Source organism: Scomber scombrus, chromosome 22 (assembly GCF_963691925.1).
Source record: "Scomber scombrus chromosome 22, fScoSco1.1, whole genome shotgun sequence".
NCBI classification, from domain to species: domain Eukaryota; kingdom Metazoa; phylum Chordata; class Actinopteri; order Scombriformes; family Scombridae; genus Scomber; species Scomber scombrus.
The window spans coordinates 5,745,416-5,769,661 of NC_084991.1; the positions used below are offsets into that span (position 1 = coordinate 5,745,416).

The following is a 24,246-nucleotide window of genomic DNA, read 5'->3' on the forward strand; positions in this document are numbered from 1 at the left end:
ATATTTGGCTTCATACATTTTTTGAGTTGAGTTCGCAATGCTCCCATTTTCCCTGCTGGAAAAGCTCACTCTGCTTTTGCTACTCCAATCCCTATCTACATGTAGAACACGGATGAATGTAATACAATCTTCTTTTGAGGATTGTGAAGAATTATTCAGGGGAAAGGCAGAAAATTACCAACGTTAAAGTAGGGTAGGTGCGGGGAAAGCTGCTCCACCAAAACAGTAAATTAAAAATAACTCCGAGAACATATTGAGCATCGCAGCCCGATGAAGCTGAATAGTGACTCTGAGGGTGGATGGTTTCCCCCCCGTCAGATGGAAATTCTCCATCCACGTTTTAACATAGGTGTTCTGATCTCTTTCGTTGTCACGGCTACAGTATGGTGGCCTGTAGTTTGTAACAGCTGTTACCCACCTGCAGCATGCTGTGACAGGCCTCTATAGAAGTGTAAATCAGGGGGATGGAAGACTGAGGAGGAAGGTACAGTAGATTCCTTCGAGACATCAGAGTAATAATAACAGTGAAATCTTTTCTATATTCTGTCAATTGGGAATAAGCGCTCAATTTTTTTTTAGAAATCTAAAAATGTCCCGCTCCACACTTGGCTTTTGAGTTGAATGTGTGTGTGAGCTCAGGTGTGACTTCTGAATGTGTTGTTTCTCATGTCAGATAAATCCAGGAAGACGGTGAAAGTTTGCTATAATCAAAACTCGAGTGTTGACTCCAAACTTTAAGCTTTTGTACGAGTCTCTACACTGAATACTACAGTGGGAAAAAAGGATCCTTCAAATTTTAATCATCATGCCATTAATGTGTCCAAAGTATATATGTAGTATATGGATGTTTATATCTTTCTCTCTTCTTCTTCTCTGCTACAGAGGCGGTGAGGGGCATCCCAGTACCTGGCGGGATGAACGGGAGTGGTATTGGTGGTACAGTTCCCACCAGCCTCAGCGGGCAGCAGCTGGCCTCTGCCATCCCCTCACCCACCACCGGCAAGTCCTGGCGCAGCAAGTCTATGAATCTCAAGCACAGCGCCACCTCGTCCATGCTGTCCAGCCCCACGCACTCACCTTCGTCCACCCCTTCGCCCCAGACGCCGGAAGGCCTACAGCACGGGAGCGACGGATCGAAAGTTGTCGGCGGCGGACCCCAGAGGTCCATGCTGGAGAAGTTCCGTCTGATTAACCCTCGATCGGCTTCACGATCGTCACCGTCCGTGGCGGAAATGGCGCTGCAAGAAGAGGACGATCTGTCAGAGTACGGCGATGACGGATTGACGCCCATGGGCTCCATGTGCAGCAGCAGCAGTAGCAGTGCTACAGCCAAGCAAATGCCTACAAAGACATCCACATCCTCCCTGAGTGCATCAAGCAAGACCTCCTCTTCTTCATCCCCTTCCTCTTCATTTTCAAAGGGTTCTGCTAACGGTAGCAGGTCCATGACCTCATCCAAAGACAAGGAGGACAAAAGCAAATCTGGGAAATCTTCTAAGGAGTGTTCTCCACCCAAAGAGGAGCGCGAGTCGTTCGGCGACTCCACAAAGAAGTCCTCCAAAATTGGCAGCCTCATCCCCAAGGGAGGGAAGCCGTCATCGGGTAAAAAAGACCCTTCCACCGGCATCCCTAAACCAGGACTCAAAACTCCCTCCACCACGACGGCCAAGCCTCAGAGTCAGCCCCAGACTCAGAGCCAGGCCTCCTTAAACAGCAGCGGCAACCTGCGGGGGGGAGAGGGGGAGAGGGCCAAACTGTCAAAAAGCGGACAGGGCGGGAGTTTCTACATACAGCGCTCCACCGGAGGCCAACCGGAGGCTAAACGGACCAGCATGACCTCCTCCACCAGCACCTCAGCCCTGTCCGGGTCTGGTGGGATGCTGGTAGGAGGAGGAGGCGGAAGTGGAGGTGGAGGAGGAGGGGGAGGAAGTGGAGGAGGAGCGCTTGGAGGGAATGGAGTTGTTCAGCTTCCTCAGCAGCAGCAGCACAACCACCCCAATACTGCCACTGTAGCTCCCTTCATGTACAGGTGAGATGAACGTGTGTTTACTGTTTTCTCTTTTCCCTTTTCCAGGGAGGTCAAACATTCATGAATATTCACTGGAGCAATCTCAGTCATCAGCTGGTGTTCCTGTACATCATGCTTTCACCTCCACATCACTTCACAGTCATTACAGAGCACATTAACATCTGCAGCCTGCACTCTTTGCCAAAACCTATTATTTAACTGCCTGGGTCTCATCTTTGATGTGAAAATCCAAACATTGCCTGCCCCCCCCCCCCCTCACCTCTCTTCATTCAACTGGTGTTATTATGAGGCACACAGTTGGCACGTGGTTGCCTGTCGTCGCAGTCATCAAGAGGTGCAAGGAGGTGGGTGAATCTGCCCAGCAGGGACGATTTTCTCTCTTACGACAGCAGAGGTAATCCAAGGGGGTAAAAAAAAACAAGAAAAAGAAAAAAAGGAAGAGCCGCCAAAGTCTCCGGGATGCCTTTGTGCTCAGAGAGAAAAAGAGTTAGGAATCCCATTAAACAAGGCTTAATCCCTTACCCCTTTTCGCTCCCTCTCTCTCTCTCTCTCTCTCTCTCTCTCTCTCTCTCTCTCTCTCTCTCTCTCTGTCTCTCCTTCGTTCTCTCTCTTTCTCTCTTCTACCTCCTCCGTTGTGCACAGTCAGCTTCGCCACATTCAACGGCGCCTCTTTTTGAGCATTAGCATGACTTTAATCCCACACGTTTAGCAAGTTTAAAAACGCTGCCGCTGTTGTTCCTGGACAGATAGAGAGTGATGGTCAGTCAGGAGGAGGGGTTGTAATAACACAGGCAAGTCTGCCCAATCAGCAAAATGGAAATGGAAAAAAAAACTGAGTGTGGAAAAAGGTGGATGCATCATCTGTGATGTCACTTGCCAGTTTCTGATGGAATATTTTGAAGCCTGGGATTGAATTGACCAAATGACCTTTATTACGTCTTACTGGCTTCTTGGGGAACCAGTTTACTGACTGCTGAGACTTTCTTTCTGATTTTAGGTAAAATGTGTGTTTCTAGGGGCCATTAGAAACAAAAAAGTGCGTGGCATGATTATTGCTGGGTATCATTAAAAAAATTACAATACCAGTACCAATGCTTGTACCCTAAAAGTGATACCGACACCAATTGAGTACTTCATTCAATAATACCTATCATGTGAATAGAAGCATTACATTGATAAAATGCCACCACTCCTCCACATCTAAATGATATGATTTTTACACAAAAGTCTACAAATGATTCATATTTGTTAAATACAAAATGCCCAAAATCAGGGAGACGTTTCAATACTACTTCGATTTCGGTTGATTGATCGAATCGTGTGCTCTTTGGTTTGACCAACAACCTGCAGGCACACGGCCCTTAATGGAATAGTTTGGACATGCTTGGTACATGTTTAAAGACATGAAACATTTTAATGAGAGGCTTCACTCATATGAAAAAGTGCCACAGCTAAATTCATCCCCATATCCTGAAGAAATAGGCTTGATGACACAGATATTGCTGGAAGTGCTAGTTGATGAAGTGCTGTAGACGGCTACAGTTTGTCTTCTTTCTATTTAGCCTGTGCTGTGCTGTGCTGTTTACTCCCTACTAGCATTTGCTTCTCAGGATTGTATTGTGTATCATCTCATTCAATAAAGAGTTTTATTAAAGAGGGAAAAGAATCTGTCAGAGAACATCCAGACACAACATTTTCTCAAATTGATCTAGATGTGAACAAAGCAAATTGCAAATGCAAAACAAATCCGCTGTTTTGTACAATTCCATTAAAATAAGCTGATTTTGTTGCAAAGTGTCATCATTTTAAATGCTGGTGCCTGTAAACAGTCATTTCCACACATTTAAACTAATTATCATGTGTGGTGCATCACTCAAACTCCTGTCTGTGCGTCCGATACAGAGTACAGACTTATGTCGTCCCTTTACCTTTTCCCCCCCTGAGCCAACATATTTGGATTCCTGTAGTCTCCATCTTCTTCTCCTCCTGCTATAAATGTTTCACTTCGCCAGCAGCCGTCAGCAGGCTGACATAGCGTACAGGCCTCCTGCTGTGCTGCAATTTTCCATCGTTTTCAGGCCAATTAGCCATCTTTCTCTTGTATGGATTCTCTCTCTCTCCTCCCACTTGAAGCCCTCGTCTCTGCCAGGCTGAACAGAGCACGCTGGCTGTGTACAACTTTGCTGCAGTTGTTGTGCAGGACTGACCCACACTGAGACAGGAGGCTGTTTTGCTGTGTCAGTAACTGACTCCTCTGCATCCTGACCTCAGCTGACCTCAACAGTTCAGGGAGAGAGTCAGGAATTATGGAAATACAGTGATGGATATAAACAAGGTTGAATTTGGTGTTTCTTTATCCTAACATCAGCTGTACTGTTATGACCTCTGAAGGTTGTGAGGAATATTTAAAAGTGACCACAAGAACCATGTGAATCACTCTTTGTTATATATCAGCCAGGAATAGATAACAAAACACTGATTCAAGTAACAGTTTATCAATGTGTCATCTTGAAAAATGCTTGTTACATCTTAAATCCAGACATTTCTGATCCAAACACTGAACTCTTTCACTCTTTTTAAAAAGTAGCACAATCTACATTAAGAAAATATTAACAATTTCTTATTGCAGCAGCCACATTATCTTTTATTTTGGGTCCAAATTGTTGTAAAGAATATCTCTGTGTCTGTGAATCCACTGAGGTGAGGGATGCTTGCATTAAAAAAAAAAAAAGGTTTTTCACATGAGCTGAAGTCACAAGCTGATGCTGCTGTCGCTAGTGGAAGCCAATTTTTATCTGCAGCTCTGCAGGTGGTGCACTGTGTGTGTGTGTGTATGTGTGTGTACAGGAGGGCATGAATACTATACTATACACTAGCTTGAGCTTAGATCTGTGTGTGTGTGTGTGTGTGTGTGTGTGTGTGTGTGTGTGTGTTTCAGGATTGTGTGGTTAAAGTGTTAGTTTGCTTATCATGCCTACATGCACATTTCACTGTGTTTGTATGCGTATCATCTGTCACTGTGTTTAGCTGTGTTTGTTTGTGTTGCTGATACTCTCTGACAGTTTGTACATGCAGGGTTTTTCGCTGTGCACGTCTATGCATGTGTGTGTGTTAGTGTGTGCGTGTGTGTGTGTTAGTGTGTGTGTGTTTAACGCCGGTATCTCTTCAAGTGTGTTGGACTCTACCGTTGTTTCTTCAGATCAGCAAACAAACAGTAGAGCGTGATGCAGCTAGCGGATTGAGGGAGAGAGACAGATACACACAAACACACTCAGAGAGTCACTCGCAGAAAAAAAACGTTTCATCCGAGACCCCCCCCCCCCCCCCCCCCCCCCCCCCCCACTTCCTTTTTTGAGGTGGCCATCTGTTGAATATGTGACTGAAACATAGACTCAGAAATTCAAACTCTTGTTTAACATCATAGAAACACACACTGAACAGACTGAATGCAAAGATAAGAAGATAATAACACTCCTTCCACTCCTACTAATAACTGACTGTAACCTATACAGTAAATGTAGCCTACTGCACATTTGAACTGTTTTATATTCTATTCTATTGAGTTTGATGACCTGTGCGAGCACATGAATGTGTTTGTGTGAGAGAGAGATTAAGACATAATGTTATAAATGCAGACCTGCAAGACAATACAAATTCTCCATTTGTAGTGGCGCATACATACATTTAGTTTTCAATACACACATACACACCACACTGACACCTATCCCAACACATCCAGGTCATTTTGGATGCACTTACATTTTTCACTGGTCTGCTATGCTTCATAATACAGGACAAACAGGACTGGGGAACACTGCATTGTATTCTCCCATAGGCAAAATACAAGTAAATGGTGTTATATCTGGTGGGGAAAAAAACAAAAAAACTACAAGTTTTAAGCCAGGGCTCCAAAATGAAAGGAATGCATGTAAAGTCATATTTTGGCAGACCTATTAGAAGTGATTTGGTTAAAATAAAACAAAATCCGTGGGAAAATGTATGCTATATACACAGCCCAAAATTATCAAGAAAATAAAAATGAAATGCCAAAAATGTCCTTAATGTGGCGTAAAGGTTAACACTGTACTAAACTGAAGCCAAATAGTGATACCTCTCATCCTTGGTTGAAAAAATGATGCCACATTTGATTCACTTCTTTATTGCAGCTCTTTCTCTCCGTCTGTATTCTAACCGCTGCGTATCGTTTCTTCTCTGTACCTTCAGGACATTCTCAGAAAACGACTGCACCATGGTGGCCCCAGCCGACCCCTGCCTCAGCCCCACCAAGGGAGAGCTGGTTTACAGCAAGACAGCCAAACAGTGCCTGGAGGAGATATCAGGTACGACCGGGTCAACACACACACACACACACACACACACACACACACACACACACACTCTGCGGGCTCTGCGAATATGATATTTCTCTCTATGTGTGTGTTGGTGAGTGTTTGTGTGTTAACATTTGTCCCTTGTATTAACCCTCTTGTTCTGATCAGCATCTATATTTATTTAATGTTGACCTTCCTGCTGCTGCAATGCTGCTCTACATGTGAGAGGAGCTGTTTAATGCATTTTCCTTCGGTTTAGAGTCAAACAGTTGTATTACATTATGGATTAGCTGTTAGCTGTTTGTAACATTTGAGTAAAAGCAGGCTTCAGGGTGTGCCGCAGCATTAAAGGAAGATAGCTAAAGGGGGTAGCTACTGCTGCGGCTAGCACAATTGAGGTTCGGTATGTGTGTGTGCGTGTGTTGATTGGGTATCTATTTTTGTTTACTGGGGGGCGGGGGGGTGGAGGGATCCCTGCTTCTATGCTCAGCGCTGGTTTCACACAGGGGAAGGGAAAAGGTCAGCGCTGACAGCCGGACACAGGGAGCATCTGTGGCTCTTTGTTTACATCCCCGCAGGCTGCCATCATCTGTTACAATCCCAGTGCTGCACCGCCGACCAGTTATCTGACACACCATCATCACAACATACATGTCCAGTTTATCATTTCCAGCCTCATCACAGACTGGAGAGTTTTATCCAGAGCCTTTCCCTTTAACTCTTACATACTGTTCGGGTCCAATTTGACCCATTTTAACAGCTGTAAAAACACCACAAATGTCTTTTACTCTGAATTTGATGACTTTTCCTAAAGTGGCAAATGTTATACTTTTGTATAGGTGCTGCAAATTTTTGTCCATTGAGGCTGTTCAGGGTCCAATATGACCCGTATCTACTGACATGTCTTTTAGATAAGAGAATAGTTAATAGTTTTAATCAGATAGTAGTTATGAGGATTTCTGTTTATGATGTAGCAGTGAAGACTGATGGCTCTAATGGTTATACAATAAACCCAACAACTCCATAACGTTCTTCAATAAAACACATTTAAATCAGTATTGCTATGTTATATTTTCACGTCTTAGGTAAAATAGGACATGATATTGTGTAATAGTAGAACAAACCTAAAAAACACACTCTCTCTGCTCTCTGAAACATGAATCAAGGTTTAATCACACATTTATTCATCACTCATATCGGCTATTGATGCTTTCTAAACACATCTGTGGTTCGAAACACTTTTTTGACTTGGAACATACAGCGATGGTGTGTAGAATATGAACATTATGTAAGGGTTAAAAGTAGTACCCCTTGGGATAAGAGGCTAAAATCCCTTACAAACAGGAACACGCTGCCTCTTGGTATATTTAAATTTACGATCCCATCCAACTGTTATTGTCATGAAACCCATACGGCCGAAAACAACTGATTAAAATCAAAACATAGTGTTTGTTTGCGAGAAGGAGAGACCGCAAACGTCTTCATTGTTCTTTAATTAGAGCCAGAGTGCATCTGTACGCTCTGAGCTGCTGCAGCTGAGAGCTTTTTGAGATGGAGGGATATTCAGCTTTGTTTGAAGGAGCTGCTAACCACAAACTTAGAGGAGCATGAGAGGCTAAAGCAGCCACCACACCATCAAAACACACTCACTGACACAGCTTTAATTGCTTCTGGGTTTTTGGAAATGAAGCCTACAAGTGTCACAACTCTGCTTTTCTTTTTTTTTTCTTTTAACATAAAAGAACATTTAACTGGTTCAGATTTAAAGGGTGGATGTCTTCATTTGGGATAAAACTCCTTTATTATAATAATATAAATCATAGAAGTCGAAAAATAAGACGTCAAGTTCAAGCTGGACGCAGAGGAACTGAAAGCCTCAAACAAAGTGCAGCGTGCACAAACAACAGCGTGTGATTACAGGTCGGCAGCGGCATTCCAGACGTTTCGCTTTCGGTCGCGGCTTTTCCCCGGACCGTCATTTGGAGGCTAAAATTAGGCCGCGGCGCCGACCGTCCCCCTTTGTTTGGTGTCCATTTCAAACACTTTCTCGTCGTCGCACGTTTGTTTCGCGCTCGTTTCACATCCTTCATTTCTCTTCCTCTCCGCGGAGAGGCGGAAACCTGTCTTTGAGGAAGAAATTCGAGCTTGTGTGTGTGTGTGTGTGTACGGCTTCCACATGACAAACCCCGCTCATTTTAAATATAGCGGCTAAAGCAACTTCAATAGTAGCAACTTCAGTAGGTGGGATATCGCAACATCAAAGCCGCACAGTGTGATTCTCCTCTTCAACAAACATGTAGATAACATCACTCACACTCTCTCACTCACTAAACCCTAGTCCCCTGCAGTGTAAACATATAGGATCACCTTGATTATGGTTTCTGAGGCAACCGCTTCCTCTCTCTACTGGCTGCCGGTAACCAGGCTTAGAACACGCGTGGAGGACAGCTGTGACTAATTGCGACAGGGCTAATAATGTCGGCAGTGATTGATGGGAATATGTCGGTTCTGTGGACTCATTGTTGATCCACGATAAGCTACATCTCGCTGTTTAGCTCCTCAAGATAGCATTTAATTAAGTCGGGCGGCCGGCGCGGGTGCAGCAGGGGCTGCAGGCTTACAGGTGCACTGTCCAAACAACTCACTGTCACACTGTGAGGGAGAGAGATGGAGAGATGGAGAGAGAGAGAGAGAGAGAGAGAGAGAGAGAGAGACATAGAGGGAGAGAAGATAAGGTCTGGAAATAGGAAATAGAAGGGAACTGAATAGAAAGTGAGAGAATGAGAGAGATTAAGAGAAATAAATGATGATAAACAGTGAAAAGAGAGAGAGAGAGAGAGAGAAAAAAAGGAGAGAGAGAGGAGAGAGAGAACAGAGAGAGAGAGAGAGAGAGAGAGTGAGTACTGCAGGCTGCATGCTGGAATGAGCAGGCAGACCGAGAGCTATGTGAACCCGCTCGCCGGCTTCACTCTCTGCGCCGCGAGGAGAGAGAGAGACCGTCAGAGAGTCAGAGGGGAGGCAGGAGAAATGTGGCTTCGAGGAGGTAATTAAAGGAGAGACAGAAGGTGGAGGGAAGAGAGATAACAGTGAATGAAAAGAGGCTGTCGTTTCATAGGGTAGCAAAAAAAGAGAAAAGAAAATAGATAAAGAGAGAGTGCAGAGAGGGAGCGCAGAGAGGGAGGAAGCAAGAAGAGAACGTGTTACAGCGAGGAAGAGGGAAAGAGGGAGATGTAGCGATTCGTTCATCCACGCCCCTGACTGTGGTGAAAGAAGAGAGGAGCCAAGAAAGACGGGAGAGAGAGACAGCATGAGGACAGGAGAAGGAGCGGAAGAAAGAAGAAGAAGAAGAAGTGCGTGCGTCTGGCTCAGCGTTTGACCAGAGAGTATGGGCTGGCTCGAGGATGGATCTGGATTCTACCTGCGTGCCTGAGAGGGAGCTTTTCTCTCCCCTCCTGCTTTCTTTCCAGCATCAGAAGCCGGTTCCTCGGTCCTCAGTCGGGGAAGCGTGGGACTTGGAGACGCATCTCCACCCCGGTTCCTCCATCCCTCCTTCACCTCCGTACGCTCTTATCGGCGACAGCGCGGCCGAGATGAGAAACGGAGAGGGACGCCCAGGTAGATCCACTCACACGTATAGTTTCACTCACTGAGCCCAGCGGAGGAGACGAGGTAAGCCACGAACAAGAGAGAGGAGGTGAAGCGGCAAGCAGATATGAAGAGAGGAGCGGAGTTTTCAGTGTATCAGGGAGGCAGCCCGGCTCGACGGCCTCCCCAGCCTCTCCCCGACAACCTTAACCTGCGGATCAAACAGCGCTCGCTCACAAACCTGACCCTCCTTAGCGACGGAGAGCAACGGGTTTACTCCTTCGAGCTCGATGAACCGCCGCCGCCTCGCCTTTCTCAACCTCAGAACTCTTCGTCGTACTCCTCTTCCACGCAGCGGGCAGGAGGCAGCCTGCAGGGGAGCCCCAGAAAAGAGGCTGTAACAAGGGGCGGAGGGGCGCGGGGCATCAGAGCTCGATCTCTGTCGCTCTCCCTCACCAAAGTGCTCTCTCAATCGGAGCATTCCCTCATCCCCGTGCCTTGGCGGTGCAAGGCGGCGGGCGGGCGCCCTCAGCGGGCCTCGTACAGCGGACTCCCACGCAGCACAGAGCCGTCACACAAGTCCAGCGAGGAGGCGGGGACGGACGAAGAGGGCAGTAGCGAGCGTTCGGACGATGAGTCGACGACTGCGGCGGCGGCGGGTAGGGGCGGCGGTGGCAGCGGGAAGCAGGGAGGCAGGGAGAAGGACGGCGGGTATTGGGCTGAGGAGGAGGTCTCGGGGGGAGGTCCTCGTGAGGGTACGGCTCAGCTGGATAAAGAGGTGATCCTCACCATGTTGGGCGACCTGGAGCAGGTGCTGCACAAACAACCCCGTCCACGTAAGTCCACACAGCCTCGGCAAATCCCAGGAAATCAGATTAGACACAAATGACTCATGAAAGGGTTACCATGACAACACCACAAACAGGAAGTAAAATAATATATGTTGCTTTCACATAACTTAAGTTTTGGTTGAAATAAGCAAAATTGAGCAGATGTGCCCTCAATAAACTGGTTATTTAAATCCTCATGGTGGGGAAACGTATTTTTCAGAGCATCCTATTTGCATTTTAAGACATCATTAAAAAGAAACTTGTGAGGCCGGGCTGTACGAGCACACACACACACACACACACCCGTATTCATGCATCCTCATCCACAAAACATTTACACAAGCAGCAGCAGCAGCAGTTTGAATTCACGGACACAGACAGATTAAAAAGAATTCTCCAACGCATCCTTTCTGTCACTGTCACAGCCTGTAAATGAGGCACTGTGTGTGTGTGTGTGTGTGTGTGTGTGTGTGAGTGAGTGAGTGCAGCTATAATGGCATGCAGTTAGGGAGAGTTCACGCAGCATGCTTTATGTCAAATTTCCCATCGTACAGTACAGTGACGACGAGTTTTCAGAATCAGCACCTATCTCCAATACCTGGCTTTGATGTCACATAGGGGGAAAAGGGAAGAGGGAGAAAGGGGGGAGAGGAGTGGAGGGGGTTCAGATGATAAGACAGACTGTTTTTTCACCCGGTTGTGACAGCTGAAGACGATTGAGACTCTACAGATAAAGCAGAGTAAACTGCACAGCACAGCATTGCGAGTTTTTAGCAACGAGCACATTTATTGCTGATTCTTAGAAGATTTTCTTTAAGCAGGTGGAGGCATGATGCAGCATAAAGCAGCCATACCTCCACATATAGAAACTGAGGAATCAACACGTCCTCTCCTGGCTCTGCTTTCATTACTCGCACCTCCTTCACTGCTGCTGAATCACAATGTGATCAATAGCTTATTATTACACCTTTCACTGTGTGTGCATGCTTATCTTCACTGTAAGTAGGTATACAGGTGCATTTTTCCCCCTTTTTTTTAATGCACATGTACGGGTGTGAGTTTAATCCAAATAGCTGAGAATCCAACAACATCCTTAAAGAACTCTTTGACCCTGTCCAAGTTGGCTTTGAGAGCATCCAGCTGCTGGTCGTATTTAGCCTCGGGGAGCAGTTGTCGTCAATACGTATTAACAAGCTCTCAATGTGCTGCGACGCCTGTTAGGAAACACATTCAGCAGCAGGGCTGTAAAACCGCACACGGATACATCTATCTGTGTGTGTGTGTGTGTATGTGTGTGTGTGTGTGTGTACGTGTGAGAGCTGCCACACTTGGAGCGTTGGTGACTGACAGCCAAAGCTTCATTAAGGCTGACAAAATGCTGCAACGAGGATAGAACCGCAGTCATCTCTAGTTGTGTGTGTGTGAAAAAGTGTTGGTGTCCGTGTGTGTGTGTGTGTGTGTGTGTGTGAGTATTATAATTAGATGCTTGGGATTGGTACCCTGATAGTATTCAGCTGGAGCGAGGGGCATCAGTACCAAGCTTCCATGCATTATTGAAAGAGAGGGGGGGAGAGAGAGAGAGAGAGAGAGAGAGAGAGAGAGAGAGAGAGAGAGAGAGAGAGAGAGAGAGAGAGAGAGAGAGAGAGAGAGAGAGAGAGAGAGAGAGAGAGAGAGAGAGAGAGAGAGAGAGAGAGAGAGAGAGAGAGAGAGTGTGAACTGGCACTGAAGCACCCACTGGTACAGTGTGTGTGTGTATAACTGTGTCAGTCCCAAACGGCAGTCATTTGCATTATGTTGTGTCAACTCTATCTGGAGCAGTGTTTGTTCTGCACTCTTTAAATGTGTGGTTGTGTGTGTGTGTGTGTGTGTGTGTGTGTATACCTTCACTACTTCTGTGCCCTTTTCAACCCCCCACCCCCTCCCTCTCCACCTCCCCCCTGCTGGGCTGGTATCAGTTTGGCTGTTTCACAGACTCACCGGGCCAGGAGCTGGACAGCAGCTTTGAATCCAAATGAATGTTTTGTGGCTTTTTCTCCCTCTGCCCTCTCACCTCTCTGCAGTGTTCAGACACTGAAGTGGAAACACCAGCTAAACATGCATATAAGCAGCTGGGTGAAAGAGGATTCAGTCCACTACCCTCTCTTTTTGATCCACAAATGACTGCTGAGTTTAGACACTGCTTTTCCGAATGAATATTAGCTTTCTAATTCAAAAGAGGTTCTAATCTCGCCTGTTGCTTTTACTGCATGCAGGTGAGCCCTCTGCTTCTCTAATGCAGTAAATCGCTCAAACACACTCACACACACACAATATAAATGCACTCACACACACACACACACACACACACACCGTGGGCTGCTTCTCAGCGTTGCAAGAAGCGTCCGTTCACCATGGAGACTCCAGGGCCAGATCTCCTCATGTCACTTCATAATGGAATTGTAATTGGATCTTTCTCAAGGGAGGCACGGTGAGAGGAGGAGAGGAGAAGAAGAATTATTTCAGGGTGGAAGAGAAGCTCTGATAACTTCTATGCTTTGAGTCGAGTCGCCTTCCATAAGGAACTACACCCTACTTGAAGAATGACTAACTCAGATCAAGCTGATGTTCAAAAGAGAGAGGGAGAGAGAGAGATAGGAATAAAATCAGGGCACAGAAGCTTCTGTGCATCAGAAATTAACATATTTTTTCAGTGATTCCTTTTTCTATTGAGATTTAGTGTAAGATCATCCGTATCTCATAGATTTCTAATTACTGGTCAGAGAGTGGACAGCTGATTTGGGGTCATGGGTCAGGAACATGTAGCACCACCTCAACCTCACCTAACCTCCAGTGTGTTTGCTCTACTAAGACAAAACATGACCTCAATTATACCAGACCGATCTTTACCCTGTGAGGTGATTACACAGTGTGGTGCAGTATAATTGAGGTCAAGTATCGACTCAATCGGACCAATATTTTTTAAATGTGAATACGTTGAAGTCGGGACAATGAGACGTAACTGGTGTAAAACCTGTGACTCTCATTTCTTTTCTTTTTCTTTTGATGTCCTTGCATTCATTTTTCAGCTTATTCATCAGAGTTTTAAAGCTTTTTAGTCCTAACAGCACATTTTCACTAAGAGAATTGTAATGAATGAAAATGAGATTCAGTTATCGCTGTGCTGTGTGCTGTTGTGAGTCATTGATTTAACCTTTATTTAACAAGGTTTTCTCTACACAGCCAAGACAGCTGCACCAACTAAAACAATCACAGCATGTAAAGCAGTCTTAAACAGACCAAACGGAATAAATACAACAATAATTCATTATGGGAAAGAGACTCGTCTGTTGAATTTAGAAAAAGAGATTCCTTTGATATTAACATAAAAACATATATTAAGACTTTAATAAATCCAGTTTCAGTGTCACCAAGGCAATCATTTATTAGCTGGTGAACCAGGTGGCTCTAAAGTCCATCCAACCATCCATTTTCTGTCGCTCATCCGGGGGCCGGGTCACGGTGGCATTAGGCCAAGCAATGAAACCCGGACATATCACTCCTCCGCCATGCTCATCAGCTCCCCCTGGGGGATCCCAAGGTGTTCCAAGGCCCATGTTCTGGGTCTCTAAAGTCGAGTTTAGACCAAAGATTCACGATGAGATTAAACCATTTTAGAACGTTGCAGGGAAAAGTTGCAGCAGTGTAAAATGGCTCAACTCAAGCCGGCTGCTGATGTCGCCTGCAAGTCAGCTGTTTCTAGAACATAAGGCACGTCATCTCATTGTGAATCTGTGGTCTAAACTGGCTTTAACCCTCCTGTTGTCTTTGGGTTCATTTTGACCCAGGAGGACAACAGAACTAAAAAATGAGGTTTAATTGACGTATAATTAACTATAATATGTGTAAAAGCTGTGGTAATAAGTTGAAATGAAGTTGGCTAAAAAAGGTCTAACGCAGAACTGGCTGATAATTTATACCTTTTATAAACAGAACCAGACTGGGTTTATTATCACACAACATACACTGAAACAAGAGGATCGGTGCCAGCTTAGAACATCAGCTACATACTGGCTGTGTCTTGGTATTCTGTTCAAATCAGTTTTTAGAATGTGGTAAAAAAATAAGAAACATAAAGTGTCAAAATGTCAAGGAGAGATTGGAGATCTCTTCCTGCACAGTGTAGATTTCGGTTTGAAATGTGAAACTACAGAAAGCAAAATGCCTTACAGACAACTATAAATTGATTTTTATAAATCTATAGTTATCCAGGGAACCCGGCTTAGTGTTCCAACTTATTTTCAACACCGACCTGCTTCATATTCCTTCACATAAACACCTCAACTATTTTTTCCCTCCCGGCACTGAGCTGCGCCACGGGAACCGCTGGGGGCCTTTTCAATCCTCCAACCTACTACTGCTCCCATCTGCCCTCATTTACCGAGTCAGTGTAATCACAGTAGCTCGCTGTCAGTATGTTTGCTTGGAGCACTGGAATCAGCTCGCGTACTGACAGAGCGCGGCTCCTCGCACTCATCTTACCATCACGCTGCATTGTCGCCTCGTCATACCAGATCTGCTGGCTCATTCATTTCCACCACGGAGGCTGTTTTCCTCTGAAAGCACCTTAAAACTGGGAAGCAGTGTGACCGGCATCCATTCTGTGCCTCTGCCACTTGTTAATTACCCATTCTTCGGTACCCGCCCGCAGATATAGGCTAGTTTGACGAGCTAACAGAGAGGCTTAATTGGAGCAGACAAGCACATACTTTGGTGTGCGCCTACAGCTCGCACTTGAAATGTTGCCCACCCTTTTTTTCTTATTAGCAGCACTCCTTTAGCATAGGCCTCAGTGAAAGTGAAACAAGCGTGTCATCTGCACGGGAGGCGCAGAGAAGTACATAAAACACATGAAACACTTTTGTAAATGTATGCGTCAAAGTGCTGCAGGGCAGGCTAGGAAGACAGTGGACTGAAGTAGCAGCGTTTTTTTTCCCCAAGTTTGCTTTCACCGTGTCCTCAAACTAACTGACAGAGCACTCAGTGTCATGGCGTGACATTTCTGCGTTGGCCCGAAGGAAAAAAATGTCAATACTGTGTAAAATAATGTATCTTTTTTTTTTTTTTTTAAGAGTAAAGAAGTGTACGCAGTGCAGCCTGGTTTAGCTGACAGGCTGATTTATTGTATGGCTTACAGCTTGTCAGGATGGGGTTTAGGGACGTGCACCCATGCCGGCTGTCATCCTGATTGGTAATCATTCTTTTTTCCTACGGAGACGCTCGGTGACATCCAATGAAAAACTGTATGTCAGATGTCCTCATCGCTTAGAAACGTGCTCTGCGGTTATGTGTGTGTGTGTGGTTGTGAGTCCAGACATCTAAGTAAATCATACAAAAATGTGTGTTTCCAGGAGAGGACCCTGAGACAAGACGCATGAGGACGGTGAAGAACATCGCTGACCTGCGGCAGAACCTGGAGGAAACCATGTCCAGTTTACGGGGGACACAGATCAGCCACAGGTAGGCACACAAATGACGCTGCCCATATATTAATGGTAATGGTAAATGACTCTGATTTCTTTATATGGTTTAATTTAGGTTAAAAAGTATATAAATATATTTATATAGGCATATGGTGAAATGGACAACCAGAGATTGATTCCAGTCTTGGAGATATAACAGTATGGTCATTTCTCATTCATATAACAGTCCTAGATTCAACCCTACAGTCATATAAACTTGCTATACTGTCAAGGCTTCAGCTATAGCACATGCAAAATTGAGTAACCCCCTGTAATTCTCTCCTAAAACATTCCCCAGTGTCACAACTTCCTTGTTCTAACAGTCAGTCTCTTGTAATCTGCCTCCACAGTGGCACCTCAAGTGTGGAGGCAGGAGTCTTACACGAGCCCCACCAATCAAAGTACATTTTTAAACCAATTTTTGGAGTCTGACCCAAATGTCTTGTTTCAGAGTTAAAGTGAATTATATTTTAAGCTGAGACAAAAGTGTAATATAACACCTCCGATGGGATCATTTATACCCCGCGGCTCAAATCTAAAAAATGCTCCCATCTGTTCCTGAGATGGTTTACCAAATTATTCCAGGTTTTACTGGCATTACATTAGTGGTACAGTCTGCTGGGCCTGACCACCATTGTGACATTTGTTTCAAAGCATTAAAGCTTTAACTCTCTGCAGGCGCCATCGAATTTACATCAGACACTGTTTTTTTAGAAATAAATCAAATAAACGCAGAAGAAAAAGTCACTCCAGGTTTTGCCAGGTTTATTTTAAGACACCCACACCTTCAGTCATTCTAGCACCCATCCAGGTTTGAGAGATATCGTGATTCACATTTACAGTTCACTGAACAGAATTAGAAAGGTGGATTGCATTTGGTTTGTTTGGGTTGATAATGCTCAATGATAAAGATATGAGGGCAAATTAAAGTCACAGAAAGGCATAAGTGATTCAAGCTCTGGCCAGCTATGTAATTGATGTCAGCTGGTTAACCTTAAACCTTTTTTAATTGATTTCGGAAAGGCTGGGTATCATGTATAAAAAATTGCGATGCCAGTACCGTTCCAAAGACCCCTAAAGTGATCCTGATACCAGTTGAGTAAATTGAAGAAGATATGTGTTGATTGGCTGTGAGCAAGTCCATACAAATGGTCATATTTTCTAGCTCTGGGTACAAAAAGGATCGACTGCATGTATCGCATGATGGGAGACGTTTTCAATACTACTTCACGATGTTCACCAGCTTGTAGCTAACTTTGCCTGTGTGCCGTTTGATTGCTCAATAGATTAGGTTTCATCCACTGGTAATAGAAAAATATTGATCGTAGCAGCTTTAAGAAACAAATATGATCACTTCAGGGCAGTATGTACTCTGTCACCTCTACAGTTCTTATTTGAGCACTTGTCCTTCCTGTGTGGAGCTTTCTTCACAATAACAACAGAGCAACCAGAGTTTTGTCATCTCATCCGAGAGCTACAGTTTAGCACCCACTCTTCATACTGCTTTTTTCACACTGACGTAATGCGTGGCCAGTCCGAAGCTTCAACTCCCGCAAAATGCGTCACAGCCAAAACAAAAGACACAAGCTGTGAAGACCCACACATGTCGGCAACGGAAAAAAACCCCCACTGAAAATAACCAACGAGGAGGAAAAAAAGACTTCCTTTGCCATCACAGCTTCACGTTTCAACACTCGTCCATCCAAGTCAGTTTCTTCCTGCATCCGGCGTCCTTGGCAGATAAACCCAATTCTAATTTTTGATGCTGCATCTCTGGCTTGCTCACAACACTGAGATACGTCTCCAACTATTAATGATGTTCCCTCTATTACCACGACCATCTTCTCCTCCAACGTTTTCTTGGATTTAATTCAAAAAAAGCAGCATCACCTTCCTCACCAGCTGGCACACATGTAATGACATTCAGGAGTTGATGGACAACCGGCACCTTAAAAAGACCGTCCACCATCTGTGAGCCACGGGGCAACGCCGAGAATCTTAACAGCACACAGCGAAAGAGACTGCGGCTCAGGCGAAGACAAAATGATAACCATTGGTTTATGTCGGCTCTCTGGGCAGAGGCTCGCCTGCTTTCTCCTTCAGTCTATTATTTTGTGTGTTTTGCCCCATTTACAGAGGAAGATGGTGGCCAGGCTGCCGACAGCCATGACAGATGGCAGTCTGTCTCTGTGTGTGTATGTGTGTGTGTGCATGGGTGTGTTTGTTTTCTACTTTTTTCTCTCCTTTTTTTTCCCCTCAGAGGAGTCTCAGCCAGGCACAATCAATACAGCGACATTGTCTTACCACCACATTTAATCCAATGAGACTCGCAGGTATATTTGATTGGCGCACAACTCTCATTGACATGCATCAGACTCTCGAGGACAGTAGGCATGAAATTTGTGGAAAATGCATCATCGTGCCACTATATTATCATCATATACATCAAGTCTGCATGTGCTTGTTTGTGTATTGGAGCAGTTACAGCTAAGATGGCTGTGAAATAGCATATATGCAGCTGCACAGTTTGTTTTTTTTTAGCCATTAGGTTTAATGGAAAAATTGAAGTCAACTCATGAGCGTGTGTGTTAGTATTCTGAATGTGACAACAGCCTCAGAGTGAGAATTCCGTCCATGACAAAAGCCTGGCCAGACTATCCTTATCTCTCCGCTGGATAAGAAATGGCTGTAATCACCATGAAGCTTTGAAGCACCTTTAGTAATTAATCACCGTTACACTCTGGTGGACATGACTGTCATACTCATCATTCAGTCTTCCTTTCCTTGCTGCCACGTTTTAACAGTTTATACGCCTGGGTGTTCAGACATCAAAAACGTCAAAGTGTCGTCCCCCAGCACCGCTACATCCACCAGAATTTCTTCTTTATTAAAAAAAACCACAGCAAACATCTTCTTTTTTGATTAACACACTACTTTTCACACATAAAAACAACAGCTATTACATCAGTGTGTATTTGCCTCCAAAAATCCAGCTCAGTTCACCATACAATAGATAGCAGAAGGCATTCATTTCAGGAAGCTTGCTCATACAATAACAACTGTAGTGTCTTAAAGGGGTAAAAATTAAATTTGAAGTGATGTAATTATACTTACATCACATTGGTGCAATACAGTGACTCCAAGCCCCCAAATGTCTTCATTTCAAATAGACACTTTGATCCAACTCGGTTCTTCATCAGTACAGAGTTTTAAAAAGTTATAAGCCAGAATAAAAGCAGAGAATTGATCAGTAAGTAATCATTTTCTCAGCTTCAACCCCCTGAAACTGCCCACAACTCCATCATCATCACACACACATAGCTGTGTAGAGCTTTTTTTCTTTATATTTTGAGATGGAGCAGAATACAGAAGCGTCATCAGTTGGCTAAAACAAAATCGGAATTAATTAAGCATTTCTTCCTGGATGTGGTGCAGAAGCGGGGCGGTGCTGCAGCAAGATTCCAGTCAAACGTAGGACTGCTGTTGCATTTAGATGCCATTACTTGTAACGTGACCAGTGGGAACAAAATGTGTATGGCATTTGCCACTGCTAGCATTTTGGCAACCTCAGACATGGCATACATTCAAGACAGATGTTTTATCCATCTGTCCTACAATTGCACCAAACTACAGAAAACCAGTTCAATCTAAGTGCACCCCCAAACACAAAAACACACCCCTAACCACATTACTGTGTATAAAAAAACAAGTTTGCTGGGTTGGTTTGATGGCAGCAGACATGTGTTTATACAGTCTTGAGCCCTGTTCGTAAATTCACAGCCACATTAGATATACTGAGAGTAAAACCACTAAATCTCTGCTTTTTTCTCACCATTTTCATCATTGCATGTCTCAGCTCACTGCTCCAGACTTTGCATCGTGATAATTCAGACAGAAAATGTGACACAACCAGCCACAGCAAGGTGCAGCTTGCCTGGAAGTCAGACAGCTAATGTTACCCATAATTATTGACCCACTCGAAAAAGCTCCTCTACAAATATTTTGTGTGGTCGGGCTAAGGTTTCAGAGACCCTGCAACCTTCTCTCTTTCTCATTGAACTGACCTTGCTGTTTTGATGCTGCCGCCATCGGGGGCAGCTCAGGTCACATCTACAACATTCTTCAGAGATCAAGATGTGTTGAGACCTCTACAGACAATGGAATGTACTATTGATTGACATTTAAAAGGAAAAGAATGATCTTCATTTGTGAAGAAATGCTGTGATCTTAAAACAAGCAACCAGGAAAAGGAAATCTTTCCTCCTCTTATCTACCTGTATGTTCGGGCCTGAGGGATCCCCGTCTAGTCTCTTGGGGATTCAGCGACGGCCAGACGACATTTTGTACATAATAGCTTCAGCTGGTCGAGTTTGTTTATTTTGTGTTTACACTTGAGGTTCAGAGAGAACGGAGGCCGGCTAAATTATTAATTGCCTTGGAATTGAGGAGATAGCCGTTGGTCCTATTTGAGTGCATGTTCAGGATTCAGAGGCGAGCATGCTGTTTCCTTTTAAATGAACATTTTAGGCATTTAGCTGACGCTCCAATACCAGGTTATTCGCTAAGATTGCAACAGCACAATAAAAGTGAAATCCTGAACTACCAAAATTACTACTAATACTTAACAGTAATGAAGAATCAAAGCCGGAGACAGTTTCCAATCCCTGACAATGTTCTTGAGAGCAGTCAGACTGAGCAGATGAATGACATGATTGAGCTGCAGGAAGGTAATCCAAGGCTTTTCTTGGCAAAATGGGTTTTCAGTCCGTAATGGGAGATGGAAAGTGACTGGAGTGACTAGAGTGTGTGTGTGTGTGTGTGTGTGTGTGTGTGTGTGTGTGTGTGTGTGTGTGTGTGTGTGTGTGTGTGTGTGTGTGTGTGTGTGTGTGTGTGTGTGTGTGTGTGTGAAAGATGGTTGTTTGGCAGCAGGGCAGGGCCCCTTTTCTCAGGGTCCAGATTGAAGATCAGACCTGTGATGTTCTGAATTGCTCTCAACTTAAAAGGGTTTAACATCTGCCGGTACCAATGCAAGCCTCACTCCTACGCACAATATAAATATATATGCAGATTCATACACACACTCGCTCGCACATCTCATGCAAATGTTACATTACATGCTATCATTTTCTGTCCTTAAAAGCCAGTGAGCAGTAAGAGATGCTGAGTAACAAAATGTATCAGGTGGATATTATGCTCTACAAGGAGGCCGGAATATCTTAACTAGTGATATACCCAGTGATTGCAGGCTACTTGTGTCTCTAATATTAAAATACTAATAATCTAACTATATATATATTTTCATGAAACCAGAACACTGATAAATCATAGCTGGTTGAATGGCAAGTTACATATATATTGATGACACGCCAATTATAGCAGTCTAAGTTTGTCCATGACTGTGTGCCCGTGAGAATTTGCATAATAAGTAGTTTCAAAGCTGTTCTTTAAGTGTAAGTTTGGTACTGAAGTTGGACCCAACAAAAGAAAAACTGTACTCTTCAATCATGAAAATGGAACAGTCTTTACATTTCAACTAATGCAACTATATAGTCCTAAAAACTAAGCTAAAATAACTATCAGTCCACCAGTAGACTGAAGGCTTACAGTGCTCCTGTTGTGGCTTTTGACTGACTCACAACGACTGATCCCACTGTTTCCCTTCACAGGGTAGATTTAATCTCCACTTTAAATTTTCATGCTAGCTTATTTTTTGTGTATTCTTTACAGAGAATCCCATTAGCTGCTATTGTGTGTATATTATAAACATGACTATATGACTCAGATATGGATAAAGCAGCTATTATTAAAAATGTGGCTAACACTATTCATGATTGTGAAGACCCTTTCAGTAGATTCTACAGAATTATATTTTTACCCAAATCAGTGAATTAACCACCATAAGAATGAGATGTTTAAGTGTTAAACGTCTCAGCAGTCACAGAAAGTTAGAGTGTATTTATATCAGGCATTGCTCAGCAATAAGCAGTTCCCTGCTGTCAACATGGATTTTTCTCTCACTGAGCTCTTGGCTATACATAAAATAGTCTCCTCGTATTAGGATTTATTTTGGATGTACCTCTGTTTTATTCCAGACAGTGGATAGCAGACAGAGTTGTTGAGTGAATAATGTTGAAACGATGGTCAGAAATGAGTTTCAAAGGACAACACAGGTACAACAGTGATGGTCCTCCATGTCTGTCCTCTAGCCAGCTTTCTTTTTCACCTCCAAGCTTTTAGATGAACATATGTCCAAAGAAAGTCCTGTCCTGGATTTTCTCATGGCCAAACAAAAGGATGCCTGGAGCACTTAAAACACCAAAACTTTTTAAAACTTTGACAAAATGTTGAATCTGTTGTAAAAGTCATTAACAAATATCACTATATAGGTATCTACTCGATCAATCCACCTCTAAAAGTTGGTTTTTGATTGCACATGTTATCAGTAGCATTATGTTATTGGTTTAAAGTGTCTCCTTACTTTCATTTATTTTTTGGAGTTCGAGGTGCTAACTATGACCTGCAACATCCCTGCTTCTTTCCACTGTCAACTGTCTAATCAAGGCACTAAGAGTACTTATATAGTATGTTTTATAAGTGTCTTCTGTAGCATATCATACATTTGAGAGTGTATTGATCTCGTGCCACTCGACATGTGAAAGATAAGATGTGACCTATTGACAGTAAAGGTGAAAAAGGATGTAATATAGCAAATTGTACTGTATGTGTCTGCAAGTGGTAGGTTAGATTTGTAAAATATCTCGTCATCTTTCCTCCGCTTGCCGCTCAGCCGTATCCTTCGATTCCACGCTCCTTTATCTCAACACCTACACACACACACACACACACACACACACACACACACACACACAAACTGTACAGTCTCCCTGCATTTATCGGTCTCTCTCTGTTTTTCCTCCCTGCTGCATGGAGATAAAGATAAGCTGATTTAGCTCGCTACATTGTGTACCAATGTTTAAATGATTTTGATTTCTATACCATGGCAAATTGATTTCTGTACTTCCATATTCGGCTGTGATCTCTTGTCAGATAAGCAGTTGTTTTTTTGTTTTTTTTCTCCATTTGGCATTGCGTGTGTCATTTGGCGTGTGTGTGTGCGTGTGTGCGTGTGTGTGTGTCGATCTCAGGAGGTGTTGATAGAGATGTGTTGTGAATACGGCTGGCATCGCTGCCCTTCTGATTTCAGCACTTGGCATCACAGGGGCGCAGTGTTCCCCGCCCTTTCTCACCAAGCACGCACACACACACACACACACACACACACACACAAACACACACACATTTACAAGGCTGCTCTGACACCTCTCTCACCGCTATGTGTGAGACGCTGCTTTAAGATGTCATTCCTTTCTTCACCTAATGAAGACCCACACACGGAGGCAGGCATCCAAAAAGGTATCTCATCCCACCTCTCCAGCTGCTGTCCTCCACTTGAACCACATCGTCTGCTACAGTCATATATCCTGCTCTAAATTATAATCTAATTATTTTATGTATACAGTATATATGTTGATAATGGTACATTTTTGTATATGAACATTAAAACATCATATAGCCAGTATATGACTGCCAACAGCATCATGTAAAGCTTAATCCTGTTTACACTGTTGGTTTTGCTACATAACATGTGAGTCCTGTTTCCGTGGTAACACATATATGCAACACACTCTTAATATGTTAACACAAGGATAACTGCGGCTATATTGTACGCATATTATCAACTTTTCCTTAATAACATGAATCAGAGCAGCTGTCTGGTTTCATGTCAGGTTTCTTCTTCTTCTCATCATGTGAATGCAGTGCACCGTTTTTCCCAGCAGAGAGAGCTCAAGCTAGGTACCACTGAGGCCATGCCATGCTTTGCTCTCCGTGTCCAGATCACATCATATTGCAGGGCTCAATGTGTGAGCAGCAATGAGTGTATTGTTCTTGCGTTCACAGTCTACAGATGTTGC

At 44.0% G+C, this 24,246-nt stretch overlaps 1 protein-coding gene across 1 annotated transcript in view; it reads left to right on the forward strand.

Annotated features, from left to right (window-relative positions):
* The first annotated feature begins 1,300 nt into the window (after positions 1–1,300).
* The window catches only part of nav3 (neuron navigator 3), an 84,096-nt gene continuing 61,150 nt past the window's right edge, over positions 1,301–24,246 (forward strand). The window contains 3 exon segments of the mRNA XM_062443303.1: positions 1,301–2,029; positions 6,254–6,369; positions 16,163–16,271. Coding sequence (XP_062299287.1) covers positions 1,446–2,029; positions 6,254–6,369; positions 16,163–16,271 — 809 coding nt within the window. The 5' untranslated portion in view covers positions 1,301–1,445.